At 43.1% G+C, this 16,758-nt stretch overlaps 1 protein-coding gene across 14 annotated transcripts in view; it reads right to left on the minus strand.

Annotated features, from left to right (window-relative positions):
* The window catches only part of LOC127912790 (WAP four-disulfide core domain protein 3-like), a 91,553-nt gene that overhangs the window by 17,898 nt on the left and 56,897 nt on the right, over positions 1-16,758 (minus strand). For 8 of the 14 annotated variants that reach the window (XM_052482865.1, XM_052482868.1, XM_052482858.1 and 5 more), the window contains one exon: positions 15,006-15,131. The exons of 1 other annotated variant lie outside the window; for it this stretch is intronic. In XM_052482865.1, coding sequence (XP_052338825.1) covers positions 15,006-15,131 — 126 coding nt within the window. Of the gene's footprint in view, positions 1-3,858; positions 4,234-5,734; positions 5,872-14,573; positions 14,711-15,005; positions 15,132-16,758 lie in introns of those variants that run through there. 5 more of the 14 variants (XM_052482859.1, XM_052482862.1, XM_052482864.1 and 2 more) reach the window with 4 other exon arrangements.

Genomic DNA, 16,758 nt, shown 5'->3' on the forward strand with positions numbered 1-16,758 from the left:
ACAACTAGAATTTATTTGACAGTGTATGCGTAAAATGGCCAAGGGTAGGCTGAATTGTTTCAAAGTCACAATGGCTGGCTTGTATTTCTTAGTAAGGTTGCAACAACATAGGTTGCAAAGGGGCTATGCACCATTATAGGCTATTGTTTATAACCAATTAGGTAGACTGTAACACCTAAGTCAAGTGTAGCAGGCTTCTTAAAATAAATCATCAAATTGTCACAGTTTGTTTCATGACAAATAATGCAAAGTAGGTTAATTAGAACAACTCACCTGTAGATGTGCCTCCCGTTTCTGCAGCAGAGACTATTTTCAAATCTACAAATGCCAACAGAAAAAGAACCAAAGCACAACGCGCTGACAAATTCATGTCCATGCTGACTTCAAGACTGTTAGAGCAAATGCAGTCCAAATCAATTTAATAGAAGAGGAAGAGACCATAATATGTATTAACCTTAGATGACTAAGAGGGGCGCGCTGCTTTGAAGCCATCACACAGCCATTTTGGTACTCCTCCTTCATTTGACAAATATATTCTATTACAGACACCTTAATGCATACATGCAAATTATATTAATTGAATTGAACATGAACATTTTATATTTTGAGAGTGTTAATGATATGTTTACATGGTATATGATTTTTTACTTGTAATTCATCTTAAGAAATAGGCTTATACATGTCCCAAAATAACTTTTTTAATTTCTATCAAATATTTTCTCTCTCATCTGTCTTGTTCATGATGGGCATACCTATACGCTTCTATCATTTTACTACACTGATATCTTGTAGCTTAGAGCGGACAACTATTTGGCGGACTAAATAAATTCTCAACATTGGATTTTCTGACATTATTCTCTCACAATAAAGTTGTAGGACTATACACATCACATTCTATATGACTGACTGTTAACCTGTCTCCTACCCTTCATCTACACCGATTGAAGTGGGTTTAACAGGTGAAATGAATAAGGGATCGCAGCTTCACCTGGTCAGTCTATATCAGTCTATGTTTATAATATTTTGGACAGTCAGTCTATAACATGTTGTGGTTGACAAAGTGATTAGCCATTTGATTCACTGTTCAGGAGTCTTATGGCTTGGGGTAGAAGCTATTTAGGAGCCTCTTGGATCTAGTCTTGGCGCTCCGGTACTGCTTGCCATGCGGTAGCAGAGAGAACAGTCTATGACTAGGGTGGCTGGACTCTTTGACCATTTTTAGGGCCTTCCTCTGACACCGCCTGGTATGGAGGTCCTTGGTGGCAGGAAGATTGTCCCCGGTGATGTACTGGGCCGTAAGCACAATCCGAAGCACTGTAGTACCTTGCAGGTCGAGGCCAAGTAGTTGCCATACCAGGTAGTGATACCAACCCGTCAGGATGCTCTCGATGGTGCAGCTGTAAAATCTTTTGAGGATCTGAGGAGCCATGCCAAATCTTTTCAGACTACTGAGGGGGAATAGGTTTTGTCATGCCCTCAACTGTCTTGGTGTGCTTGGACCATGTTAGTTGGTTGGTGATGTGGACGCCAAGGATCTTGAATCCTGCTCCACTACAGCTCCGTTAATGAGAATGGGACGTGCTCGGTCCTCCTTTTCCTGCAGTCCACAAACATCTCCTTTGTCTTGATCACATTGAGTGGGTGTTGTTGTCCTTGCACCACACGGTCAGGTCTCTGACCTCCTCACTATAGGCTGTCTCATCGTTGTCGGTGATCAGGTATACCACTATACCACTGTTGTGTCATCAGCAAACTTAATGATGGTGTTGGAATAGTGCCTGGCCGTGCAGTGAACAGGGAGTACAGGAAGGGGCTGAGCACGCATCCCTACCCTTACCACCTGGGGGCGGCCCATCATGAAATCCAGGATTCAGTTACAGAAGGAGGTGTTTAGTCCCAGGGTCCTTAGCTTAGTGATGAGCTTTGAGGGCACTATGGTGTTGAACACTGAGCTGTAGTCAATGAATAGCATTCTCACATAGGTGTTCATTTTGTCCAGGTGTGACAGGGCAGTGTGGAGTGCAATAGAGCTTGCATAGTCTGTGGATCTTTTGGTGTGGTGAGTGCTGCAGACATGAGTACTACAGGTCGGTAGTCATTTAGGCAGGCTATCTTAGTTTTTCTTGGGCACAGGGACTATGGTGGTCTGCTTGAAACATGTTGGTATTACAGATTCAGACAGGGAGAGGTTGAAAAGGTCAGTGAAGACACTTGCCAGTTGGTCAGCGCCTGCTCTGGGAACATGTCCTGGTAGTCTGTCTGGCCCTGCGGCCTTGTGAATGTTGACCTGTTTGAAGGTCTTACTCACATCGGCTGCGGAAAGCGTGATCACACAGTTGTCGGGAACAGCTGATGCTCTTGTGCATGTTTCAGTGTTACTTACCTCGAAGCGGGCATAGAAATTATTTAGCTCGTCTGGTAGGCTCGTGTCACTTGGCAGCTCGCGGCTCTGCTTCCCTTTGTAGTCTGTAATAGTTTGCAGGACCTGCCACATCTGACGAGCATCGGAGCCGGTGTAGTACGATTTTATATTAGTCCTGTGTTGGCACTTTGCCTGTTTGATGGTTCGTCAGAGGGCACAGCGGGATTTATTATAGAATCTCTGTTGCTCTAGGTCGACAGGTTCCGGCTCCTTAGCAGAGGTGACCGGTCTGCTCCTGATCCCCGGGATCGTCATCTTGGTCTGCGTCCTGCGTCTGGAGCCGCGCGTCAGGGAGGGGCAACTGTCACGTGTGCTCCCTCTCCGTCCTCTAGGTCACCAGCCTGCTCGTTATGGCGCAGCCCTGTCACCATCGTTACGGTCATCAGTGCGTTGTGACACTCACCTGACTCCATCACCTCCCTGATTACCTGCCCTATATTTGTCACTCGCTTCGGTTCCTTCCCCAGGCGTCATTGTTTCTGTTTCAGTTTGGTCTGTGCGTTGTTTGTGTTTCTTGTTTTCTATTATGTTTTGTTTATTGATTAAATCACTAACTCCCTGAACTTGCTTCCCAACTCTCAGCGCACATCATTACACTAATATTCATAAGACCATTACCGTATGAGGCAGCCAGAGCTGTCAGTCTGCATAAAGCAGCCAGAGCTGTCAGTCTGCATAAAGCAGCCAGAGAGCTGTATGAAGCAGCCAGAGCTGTCAGTCTGCATAAAGCAGCCAGAGCTGTCAGTCTGCATAAAGCAGCCAGAGCTGTCAGTCTGTATGAAGCAGCCAGAGCTGTCAGTCTGCATGAAGCAGCCAGAGCTGTCAGTCTGCAAAGAGCTGCCAGTCTGCAAGTAGCTGTCAGCCTGCATCGAGCAGCTAGATCCGCCGGTCAGTCATGATCTTCTAGATCTGCCAGTCAACCAGATTCTTCCAGATCTGCCAGTCAACCAGTCTCTTCTAGATCTGCCAGTCTGCATAGAGCAGCTAGATCTGCCGGTCAGTCATGATCTTCTAGATCTGCCAGTCAACCAGATTCTTCCAGATCTGCCAGTCAACCAGAATCTTCCAGATTTGGAGGTAGTCCGCATGTCCCCTGGGACAATGGTGAGCTACTCTGACATCAATCAGTCTATAATAGCAATAAGGAACCTCGGGGGTTTGTGGTATATGGCCAATATACCACGGCTAAGGGCATGTGCTAAGAACAGTCCTTAGCATGGTATATTGGCCGCATACCACACCTCCTTGTGCATTTTTGCTTAAATATAATGTACTATAATAATGTTGCAAGATAACCTTCCGGTGTAAAAACCATGGAAATTAAAAACAAAACACTATGTTTAAAATGAGAACAGGCATTGGTCTGAAGCCGGAAAATGAAGGATATTCACATGAGCACCACACGAGTCTCAAATACCCCCTAAAAACCAAGCACAGGTGTTCAAAATCTTGTTTTATTCAAATTCAGCAGTCCACATGAGTTTGTCAATTCACATACTGCCGTTTGTCAATTCACATACTGCCCATGAAAATTGTCCAGTTTCCATAAAAGCTATGATCATTTTTCATATTTATTATTGCATAAAATCATCAGTTTTCATAGACATAATTGTACATGTAATGATTTGTATTTTCTACTTATTTCTAATAAGTAACTAATAAGAATTTCCAATAAAGCTTCAATGGCTCACTGCAGGCATAGAATCAACATATCCAGAAACACATCTGTTCCTCGGGGAACTGGCCATCTTTGTAACAGTACTCGGCACACATGTAGGTCTCGTTGGGCAGGACACAGCGACCGGGCTTCACTATGGTAACAAATTAAAAGTTGTCAGTTATACAGTAGAAACATACGTGTAATAGGAATTTCCAGGATAACAATCGAGAAAAGCAGTCGCAGGTAAAGTCAATCAAATCTATCCATAATAAATTGAATCATGTAAAATGTATATGTACAATGTATGTGCATGTACAGTGGGGAGAACAAGTATTTGATACACTGCCGATTTTGATTTGATACACTGCCGATATCCATATAAAATGTATATGTAAAATGTATGTACATGAATATACAGCAGAAAAGCTGTAAAACTCCAAAATATTTGTGTCCTCCAAAGAGGTGGATTGGTTAATATTAATTATATTTTATTTGGAAAAAATTATATCCAGTTTATTACAAGCTGCAACAGGGAGACACTTCCAGCACAGAAGCACAGAAAATGTCTGAAAGGCATCTTGGAGACATGCCCTTTACATTCTAATCAGACAGCACCAAATGTTCTGTAAACACCAGCTCTAGAGGCTCGTAGGAAGTCAAAACAAACAGGCTGTCAGCTGCTACAGAATCACACAGTGTTCACAGAATGTCATCAATACAACATAACAGTGAATAATCAGTGTGTCCTCGGCCCCTTAACCTCAAGTCCGGCGTGAACCTCTATCAACAGATATGAGAATAATCCATAACATTCAGCATCAAGTCTAGTGACCATCAATCCACACCTTGAGTGTCACAAGTAGAACACTGGAAATCATCCGTACACTGATTCTTTCCATTGAGGTCTTACTATTACAATGAGTTGGAATTTTGTTGGTGGCCTTTGACAAATTGTCAGCTTAAAGTTCTATGAATTGCTGTATCGTAAGAAACGTATGTTGCTACTCGTCTGAAGTCTCAGCCTGATATTCCCAAATCCTTTTTCCCTGAAATATTATATCTAGACAAGTCAGTTAAGAAAAAAATATTATTTTCAATGACGGCCCAGGAACAGTGGGTTAACTGCCTTGTTCTTAACGACAGATTTTTACCTTGTCAGCTCAGGGATTTGCTCTTGCAACCTTTCGGTTACTAGTCCGATGCTCTAACCACTAGGCTACCCTGCCGACAACGGTCCACCAACCAAAGGACATCGAGCCAACAGGACACAACTGTGAGAAGCATTGGAGTCAACATGGGCCAGCATCCCTATGGAACGGTTTAAACACCTTGTGGACCCCATGCCCTGATGAATTGAGGCTTTTCTTAGGGCAAAAAGGGGTGCAACTTAAAAATAGGAAAGTGTTCCTAAAGATTGGTATACTCAGAGTGTATAGATGTTGCATAACATTGGTATATACTCTAAAGGCCTGCATGGATCTTGAAAATCGTCTAAATTGAGTGTCTCAGCTCTAAAGAGAGTGTATGTGAAAAATATCTATCTATGTGTATGAAATGTACATTACAAGCCCCAGCTTTCTTGTTTCCAGAGTAATGCAGCAATAATGAATGCAGTGGATGTGTGTATCTGTCACTCTGGGACCATTTCCTACCTGTGCCGGTGCAATGCAGTTATGCCCACATCCATTGTGGCAGCATTTTTCATCATTGGGGCAGTCACTGTCATTGGAACATAACTCTGCACACGTCCCTCTGCCCCATCGTCTACGAGGGCACACTCCAGGCTTTGCTTTGGGACAAAACAATTTGAGCAGACATGGGAACAGGGAACACGACTTACCACAAAGACACATGAACATGGACACAATTACACTGAACCATTTTCTGAAAATCTGTCATATTTGTGTGGAGATCGTTACGATAAATGTTAGCTGCTACAGAATCAAACAGTGGTCACAGAAGTTCATCAGTACAATACAACAGTGAATAATCAGTGTGTCCTCGGTCCTTTTACTGGGACCTCCAGTCTGGCGTCAATCACTATCAACAGATATGAGAACAATCCATAACATTCAGCATCAAGTCTAGTGACCATCAACCCACACCTTGAATGTCACAACTAGGATACTGGAACCATTGTGTGTAACATAAACTGTATACGCTAAATGTTTTGTTGATCACTCTCAACTAAATATGATCTTTAGTGATCCTACATTTCCCCATTACAAATAGGTTTATGGTAGCAACTTGTCAGCCTACACTGACTCTTCCCAATGAAGTCTTTCTATTATGTGACTTCTTAATTGAGTGTCTCAGCTCTATAGAGAGTGTAAGTGAAATATATTGATCTATGTGTATGAAATGTACATTAAAAGCTCCATCTTTCTTGTTTCCAAAGTAATGCAGCCATAATGAATGCAATAGATGGGTGTATCTGTCACTCTGGGACCATATCCTACCTGTGTTAGGTGCAATGCAGTCATGCCCACATCCATTGTGGCAGCATTTTTCATCATTGGGGCAGTCACTGTCATTGAAACATAACTCTGCACATATCCCTATGCCCCATCGTCTAAGAGGGCACACTCCAGGCTTTGCTTTGGGACAACACAATTTGAGCAGATGTCAGGGAACCCAACTTGCCACAAAGAGACATGAACATAGACACATTTGGACTGAACCAATTTATGAAATTCTATCATATTTGTGTCGAGATGGATTTGACAAATATGCATTTGCATCTCTGGAAGGTTTGTAGGCCAAACTCCAAGTAATTTTGTGTCTAATTAATAGTTTTGGAGACATTTGTCCCCCATCATCAATGTTTCCCCCATAACACCCATGAAAATGCATGACAGCCTTCTGAACACTCACAATCTATTGGTTCAAATAAGTAGGTTGAAAACATTGTATGTTAACTCAAATGGGCTGTGCAGCTAGTTACACACAGACACACAAACAGTGCTACAAAGATGCAGAAATAATCATTTCTAGTTAAATGAACATATGAGACAAATTGACAAACACATATGTTGACTGAATTGTTGCATATGTTTTCTCAAGTTGGAGCTAGGTTTGGGCCAACTAAAAATGTTAAGTTCAGGTAACACTTTTATCTAGAAGTTGAATAAACTGAAAAAGGCTTTGGAACCACTTACTTCATAATCATTTGTTGAAACAACTAGAATTTATTTGACAGTGTATGTGTAAAATGGCCAAGGGTAGGCTGGATTGTTTCAAAGTCACAATGGCTGGCTTGTATTTCTTAGTAAGGTTGCAACAACATAGGTTGCAAAGGGGCTATGCACCATTATAGGCTATTGTTTATAACCAATTAGGTAGACTGTAACACCTAAGTCAATTGTAGCAGGCTTCTTAAAATAAATCATCAAATTGTCACAGTTTGTTTCATGACAAATAATGCAAAGTAGGTTAATTAGAACAACTCACCTGTAGATGTGCCTCCCGTTTCTGCAGCAGAGACTATTTTCAAATCTACAAATGCCAACAGAAAAAGTACCAAAGCACAACGCGCTGACAAATTCATGTCCATGCTGACTTCAAGACTGTTAGAGCAAATGCAGTCCAAATCAATTTAATAGAAGAGGAGGAGACCATAATATGTATTAACCTTAGATGACTAAGAGGGGGCGCTGCTTTGAAGCCATCGCACAGCCATTTTGGTACTCCTCCTTCATTTGACAAATATATTCTATTACAGACACCTTAATGCATACATGCAAATTATATTAATTGAATTGAACATGAACATTTTATATTTTGAGAGTGTTAATGATATGTTTACATGGTATATGATTTTTACTTGTAATTCATCTTAAGAAATAGGCTTATACATGTCCCAAAATAACTTTTTTAATTTCTATCAAATATTTTCTCTCTCATCTGTCTTGTTCATGATGGGCATACCTATACGCTTCTATCATTTTACTACACTGATATCTTGTAGCTTAGAGCGGACAACTATTTGGCGGACTAAATAAATTCTCAACATTGGATTTTCTGACATTATTCTCTCACAATAAAGTTGTAGGACTATACACATCACATTCTATATGACTGACTGTTAACCTGTCTCCTACCCTTCATCTACACAGATTGAAGTGGGTTTAACAGGTGAAATGAATAAGGGATCGCAGCTTCACCTGGTCAGTCTATATCAGTCTACGTTTATAATATTTTGGACAGTCAGTCTATAACATGTAGTGGTTGACAAAGTGATTAGTGATTAGTTTGCAGGACCTGCCACATCTGACGAGCATCGGAGCCGGTGTAGTACGATTTTATATTAGTCCTGTGTTGGCACTTTGCCTGTTTGATGGTTTGTCAGAGGGCACAGCGGGATTTATTATAGAATCTCTGTTGCTCTAGGTCGACAGGTTCCGGCTCCTTAGCAGAGGTGACCGGTCTGCTCCTGATCCCCGGGATCGTCATCTTGGTCTGCGTCCTGCGTCTGGAGCCGCGCGTCAGGGAGGGGCAACTGTCACGTGTGCTCCCTCTCCGTCCTCTAGGTCACCAGCCTGCTCGTTATGGCGCAGCCCTGTCACCATCGTTACGGTCATCAGTGCGTTGTGACACTCACCTGGACTCCATCACCTCCCTGATTACCTGCCCTATATTTGTCACTCGCTTCCGTTCCTTCCCCAGGCGTCATTGTTTCTGTTTCAGTTTGGTCTGTGCGTTGTTTGTGTTTCTTGTTTTCTATTATGTTTTGTTTATTGATTAAATCACTAACTCCCTGAACTTGCTTCCCAACTCTCAGCGCACATCATTACACTAATATTCATAAGACCATTACCGTATGAGGCAGCCAGAGCTGTCAGTCTGCATAAAGCAGCCAGAGCTGTCAGTCTGCATAAAGCAGCCAGAGCTGTCAGTCTGTATGAAGCAGCCAGAGCTGTCAGTCTGCATGAAGCAGCCAGAGCTGTCAGTCTGCAAAGAGCTGCCAGTCTGCAAGTAGCTGTCAGCCTGCCTCGAGCAACTAGATCCGCCGGTCAGTCATGATCTTCTAGATCTGCCAGTCAACCAGATTCTTCCAGATCTGCCAGTCAACCAGTCTCTTCTAGATCTGCCAGTCTGCATAGAGCAGCTAGATCTGCCAGTCAGCCATGATCTTCTAGATCTGCCAGTCAACCAGATTCTTCCAGATCTGCCAGTCAACCAGAATCTTCCAGATTTGGAGGTAGTCCGCATGTCCCCTGGGACAATGGTGAGCTACTCTGACATCAATCAGTCTATAATAGCAATAAGGAACCTCGGGGGTTTGTGGTATATGGCCAATATACCACGGCTAAAGGCATGTGCTAAGAACAGTCCTTAGCATGGTATATTGGCCGCATACCACACCTCCTTGTGCATTTTTGCTTAAATATAATGTACTATAATAATGTTGCAAGATAACCTTCCGGTGTAAAAACCATGGAAATTAAAAACAAAACACTATGTTTAAACTGAGAACAGGCATTGGTCTGAAGCCGGAAAATGAAGGATATTCACATGAGCACCACACGAGTCTCAAATACCCCCTAAAAACCAAGCACAGGTGTTCAAAATCTTGTTTTATTCAAATTCAGCAGTCCACATGAGTTTGTCAATTCACATACTGCCCATGAAAATTGTCCAGTTTCCATAAAAGCTATGATAATTTTTCATATTTATTATTGCATAAAATCATCAGTTTTCATAGACATAATTGTACATGTAATGATTTGTATTTTCTACTTATTTCTAATAAGTAACTAATAAGAATTTCCAATAAAGCTTCAATGGCTCACTGCAGGCATAGAATCAACATATCCAGAAACACATCTGTTCCTCGGGGCACTGGCCATCTTTGTAACAGTACTCGGCACACATGTAGGTCTCGTTGGGCAGGACACAGCGACCGGGCTTCACTATGGTAACAAATGAAAAGTTGTCAGTTATACAGTAGAAACATACGTGTAATAGGAATTTCCAGGATAACAATCGAGAAAAGCAGTCGCAGGTAAAGTCAATCAAATCTATCCATAATAAATTGAATCATGTAAAATGTATATGTACAATGTATGTGCATGTACAGTGGGGAGAACAAGTATTTGATACACTGCCGATTTTGATTTGATACACTGCTGAAATCCATATAAAATGTATATGAAAAGCTGTAAAACTCCAAAATATTTGTGTCCTCCAAAGAGGTGGATTGGTTAATATTAATTATATTTTATTTGGAAAAAAATTATATCCAGTTTATTACAAGCTGCAACAGGGAGACACTTCCAGCACAGAAGCACAGAAAATGTCTGAAAGGCATCTTGGAGACATGCCCTTTACATTTAATCAGACAGCACCAAATGTTCTGTAAACACCAGCTCTAGAGGCTTGTAGGAAGTCAAAACAAACAGGCTGTCAGCTGCCACAGAATCACACAGTGTTCACAGAATGTCATCAATACAACATAACAGTGAATAATCAGTGTGTCCTCGGCCCTTAAACCTCAAGTCCGGCGTGAACCTCTATCAACAGATATGAGAATAATCCATAACATTCAGCATCAAGTCTAGTGACCATCAATCCACACCTTGAGTGTCACAAGTAGAACACTGGAAATCATCCGTACACTGATTCTTTCCATTGAGGTCTTACTATTACAATGAGTTGGAATTTTGTTGGTGGCCCTTGACAAATTGTCAGCTTAAAGTTCTGTGAATTGCTGTATCGTAAGAAACGTATGTTGCTACTCCTCTGAAGTCTCAGCCTGATATTCCCAAAATCCTTTTTCCCTGAAATATTTTACTTTTATTTATCTAGGCAAGTCAGTTAAGAAAAAAATCAAATTTTCAAAGACGGCCTATGAACAGTGGGTTAACTGCCTTGTTCCTAAGGACAGATTTTTACCTTGTCAGCTCAGGGATTTGCGCTTGCAACCTTTCAAATCAAATCAAATCAAATTGTATTTGTCACATACACATGGTTAGCAGATGTTAATGCGAGTGTAGCGAAATGCTTGTGCTTCTAGTTCCGACAATGCAGTAATGACCAACAAGTAATCTAGCTAACAATTCCAAAACTACTACCTTATAGACAGACACAAGTTGTAGGGGATAAAGAATATGCACATAAAGATATATGAATGAGTGATGGTACAGAGCGGCATAGGCAAGATACAGTAGATGGTATTGAGTGCAGTATATACATATGAGATGAGTATGTAAACAAAGTGGCATAGTTAAAGTGGCTATGTAAACATTATATGAGGTAGCATTGTTTAAAGTGGCTAGTGATATATTTGACATCATTTCCCATCAATTCCCATTATTAAAGTGGCTGGAGTTGAGTCAGTGTGTTGGCAGCAGCCACTCAATGTTAGTGGTGGCTGTTTAACGGTCTGATGGCCTTGAGATAGAAGCTGTTTTTCAGTCTCTTGGTCCCAGCTTTGATGCAACTGTACTGACCTCGCCTTCTGGATGATAGCGAGGTGAACAGGCAGTGGCTCGGGTGGTTGTTGTCCTTGATGATCTTTATGGCCTTCCTGTGACATCGGGTGGTGTAGGTGTCCTGGAGGGCAGGTAGTTTGCCCCCGGTGATGCGTTGTGCAGACCTCACTACCATCTGGAGAGCCTTACGGTTGTGGGCGGAGCAGTAGCCGTACCAGGCGGTGATACAGCCCGTCGGGATGCTCTCGATTGTGCATCTGTAGAAGTTTGTGAGTGCTTTTGGTAACAAGCCGAATTTCTTCAGCCTCCTGAGGTTGAAGAGGCGCTGCTGCGCCTTCTTCACGATGCTATCTGTGTGGGTGGACCAATTCAGTTTGTCTGTGATGTGTACGCCGAGGAACTTAAAACTTACTACCCTCTCCACTACTGTTCCATCAATGTGGATAGGGGGTGTTCCCTCTGCTGTTTCCTGAAGTCCACAATCATCTCCTTAGTTTTGTTGACGTTGAGTGTGAGGTTATTTTCCTGACACCACAATCCGAGGGCCCTCACCTCCTCCCTGTTGTGTCGTCCGCAAACTTGATGATTGAGTTGGAGGCGTGCGTGGCTACGCAGTCGTGGGTGAACAGGGAGTACAGGAGAGGGCTCAGAATGCACCCTTGTGGGGCCCCAGTGTTGAGGATCAGCGGGGTGGAAATGTTGTTGCCTACCCTCACCACCTGGGGGCGGCCCGTCAGAAAGTCCAGTATCCAGTTGCACAGGGCGGGGTTGAGACCCAGTGTCTCGAGCTTGATGACGAGCTTGGAGGGCACTATGGAGTTAAATGCCGAGCTGGAGTTGATGAACATCATTCTCACATAGGTATTCCTCTTGTCCAGATGGGTTAGGGCAGTGTGCAGTGTGGTTGAGATTGCATCGTCTGTGGACCTATTTGGGCGGTAAGCAAATTGGAGTGGGTCTAGGATGTCAGGTAGGGTGGAGATGATATGGTCCTTGACTAGTCTCTCAAAGCACTTCATGATGACGGAAATGAGTGCTACGGGGCGGTAGTCGTTTAGTTCAGTTACCTTAGCTTTCTTGGGAACAGGAACAATGGTGGCCCTCTTGAAGCATGTGGGAACAACAGACTGGGATAGGGATTGATTGAATATGTCTGTAAACAAACCAGCCAGCTGGTCTGCGCATGCTCTGAGGGCACGGCTGGGAATGCCGTCTGGGCCTGCAGCCTTGCGAGGGTTGACACGTTTAAATGTTTTCCTCACGTCGGCTGCAGTGAAGGAGAGTCCGCATGTTTTAGTTGCGGGCCATGTCAGTGGCACTGTATTGTCCTCAAAGCGGGCAAAAAAGTTATTTAGTCTGTCTGGGAGCAAGACATCCTGGTCCGTGATGGGGCTGGTTTTCTTTTTGTAATCCGTGATTGACTGTAGACCCTGCCACATACCTCTTGTGTCTGAGCCGTTGAATTGAGATTCTACTTTGTCTCTATACTGACGCTTAGCTTGTTTGATTGCCTTGCAGAGGGAATAGTTACACTGTTTGTATTTGATCATGTTTCCGGTCACCTTGTCCTGATTAAAAGCAGTGGTTCGGGCTTTCAGTTTCACGCAAATGCTGCCATCAATCCACGGTTTCTGGTTTGGGAATATTTTAATCGTTGCTATGGGAACGACATCTTCAACGCACGTTCTAATGAACTCGCTCACCGAAACAGCGTATTCGTCAATGTTGTTGTCTGACGCAATACGAAACATATCCCAGTCCACGTGATGGAAGCAGTCTTGGAGTGTGGAATCAGATTGGTCGGACCAGCGTTGAACAGACCTCAGCGCGGGAGCTTCTTGTTTTAGTTTCTGTCTGTAGGCAGGGATCAACAAAATGGAGTCGTGGTCAGCTTTTCCGAAAGGAGGGCGGGGCAGGGCCTTATATGCGTCGCGGAAGTTAGAATAGCAGTGATCCAAGGTTTTTCCAGCCCTGGTTGCGCAATCGATATGCTGATACAATTTCGGGAGTCTTGTTTCCAGATTAGCCTTGTTAAAATCCCCAGCTACAATGAATGTAGCCTCCGGATAAATGGATTCCAGTTTGCAAAGAGTCAAATAAAGTTTGTTCAGAGCCATCGATGTGTCTGCTTGGGGGAATATATACGGCTGTGATTATAATCGAAGAGAATTCCCTTGGTAGATAATGCGGTCGACATTTGATTGTGAGGAATTCTAAATCAGGTGAACAGAAGGACTTGAGTACCTGTATGTTGTTATGATCACACCACATCACGTTAACCATGAAGCATACGCCCCGCCCCTCTTCTTACCAGAAAGATGTTTGTTTCTGTCTGCGCGATGCGTGGAGAAACCAGTTGGCTGCACCGACTCCGATAGCATCTCTCCAGTGAGCCATGTTTCCGTGAAGCAAAGAACTTTACAGTCTCTGATGTACCTCTGGAATGCTACCCTTGCTCGGATTTCATCAACCTTGTTGTCAAGAGACTGGACATTGGCGAGAAGAATGCTAGGGAGTGGTGCACGATGTGCCCGTCTCCGGAGTCTGACCAGAAGACCGCTCCGTTTCCCCCTTTTACGAAGTCGTTTTTTCGGTTACTAGTCTGACGCTCTAACCACAAGGCTACCCTGCCGCCAACGGTCCACCAACCAAAGGACATCCAGCCCACATGACACAACTGTGAGAAGCATTAGAGTCAACATGGGCCAGCATCCCTATGGAACGCTTTAAACACCTTGTAGACCCCATGCCCTGATGAATTGAGGCTTTTCTTAGGGCAAAAGGGGGTGCGACTCAAAAATAGGAAAGTGTTCCTAAAGTTTGGTATACTCAGAGTGTATAGATGTTGCGCAACATTGGTATATACTCTAAAGGCCTGCATGGATCTTGAAAATCTTCTTAATTGAGTGTCTCAGCTCTAAAGAGAGTGTATGTGAAAAAATATCTATCTATGTGTATGAAATGTACATTATAAGCCCCAGGTTTCTTGTTTCCAGAGTAATGCAGCAATAATGAATGCAGTGGATGTGTGTATCTGTCACTCTGGGACCATTCCTACCTGTCTCGGTGCAATGCAGTGATGCCCACATCCATTGTGGCAGCATTTTTCATTATTGGGGCAGTCACTGTCATTGGAACAGAACTCCACACACATCCCCACGCCCCATCGTCTACGAGGGCACACTCCAGGCTTTGCTTTGGGACAACACAATTTGAGCAGACATGTCAGGGAACCCGACTTACCACAAAGAGACATGAACAAAGACAAAATTGGACTGAACCATTTTCTGGAAATCAGTCATATTTGTGTGGAGATGGTTACGGTAAATAGGAATTTGTATTTGTGAAAAGATTGCAGAGTATACCCCTAATATTTTTGTGTCTAGTTTTGGAGACATTTGGCCACCATCATCAATGTTTCCCCCATAACACCCATGAAAACACAAGGCAGCCTTCTGAACACTGTTAGTAAAACCAGTCAGGTTCTTACTGAAGTCAGGTGGGACACACAAGGCGTCAGAGTCAAAGATGCAGCATTTGTCATCTTTAGGACAGTCCTCATCGCGGACACATCCCTTGTGTGACGGCACGACATTCAGAAGCAGCGGGCACTGACCTGCCTTCGGGGGATCGGCACTGTGAGAGAGCAGGAGGAATAGGAAACAATTGGACCGAACCATGTTCTGAAAATCTGTCATATTTGTGAGGAGATGGTTACGATAAATAGGCATTTGCATTTGTAGGAAGTCAAAACAGAAAGCGGTGACATTGTCAGCTGCTACAGAATCACACAGTGTTCCACAATGTCATCAATACAATACAACAGTGAATAATCACTGTGTCCTCGGTCCTTCTACTGGGACCTCCAGTCTGGCGTCAATCACTATCAACAGATATGAGAACAATCCATAACATTTATCATGAAGTCTAGTGACCATCAACCCACACCTTGAATGTCACAAGAAGAACAATGGAAATCATGTGTATTACAGAAGCTCTATACTAAACATTGTGTTGATCACTCTAAATTAAATATGAGCTTTACTGGTCTTAAATGTCCCCATTACAAAATGTTTATGGTGTATATACATATAAAACTCTAAATACCTACATTGCTCTCAGAAATGTTCTTAATTGAGTGTCTCAGCTCCAAAGAGAGTGTATGTGAAATATATTGATCTCTTTGTATGAAATGTACATTACAATCTCCAGCTTTCTTGTTTCCAGATTAATGCAGCAATAATGAATGCAATAGATGGGTGTATCTGTCACTCTGGGACAATATCCTACCTGTGTACGGTGCAATGCAGTTATGCCCACATCCATTGTGGCAGCATTTTTCATCATTGGGGCAGTCACTGTCACTGGAACATAACTCTGCACACGTCCCTACGCCCCATGGTCTACGAGGGCACACTCCAGGCTTTGCTTTGGGACAACACAATTTGAGCAGACATGTCAGGGAACACGACTTACCACAAAGACATACAGTGCCTTGCGAAAGTATTCGGCCCCCTTGAACTTTGCGACCTTTTGCCACATTTCAGGCTTCAAACATAAAGATATAAAACTGTATTTTTGTGAAGAATCAACAACAAGTGGGACACAATCATGAAGTGGAACGACATTTATTGGATATTTCAAACTTTTTAAACAAATCAAAAACTGAAAAATTGGGTGTGCAATATTGTTCAGCCCCCTTAAGTTAATACTTTGTAGCGCCACCTTTTGCTGCGATTACAGCTGTAAAGTCGCTTGGGGTATGTGTCTATCAGTTTTGCACATCGAGAGACTGACATTTTTTCCCATTCCTCCTTGCAAAACAGCTCGAGCTCAGTGAGGTTGGATGGAGAGCATTTGTGAACAGCAGTTTTCAGTTCTTTCCACAGATTCTCGATTGGATTCAGGTCTGGACTTTGACTTGGCCATTCTAACACCTGGATATGTTTATTTTTGAACCATTCCATTGTAGATTTTGCTTTATGATTTGGATCAATGTCTTGTTGGAAGACAAATCTCCGTCCCGGTCTCAGGTCTTTTGCAGACTCCATCAGGTTTTCTTCCAGAATGGTCCTGTATTTGGCTCCATCCATCTTCCCATGAATTTTAACCATCTTCCCTATCCCTGCTGAAGAAAAGCAGGCCCAAACCATGATGCTGCCACCACCATGTTTGACAGTGGGGATGGTGTGTTCAGGGTGATGAGCTTTGGGAGCTAACACAGCTGGGGAGCTGTGTTGCTT

The sequence above is a fragment of the Oncorhynchus keta genome, chromosome 28, assembly GCF_023373465.1.
Source record: "Oncorhynchus keta strain PuntledgeMale-10-30-2019 chromosome 28, Oket_V2, whole genome shotgun sequence".
NCBI classification, from domain to species: Eukaryota; Metazoa; Chordata; class Actinopteri; order Salmoniformes; family Salmonidae; genus Oncorhynchus; species Oncorhynchus keta.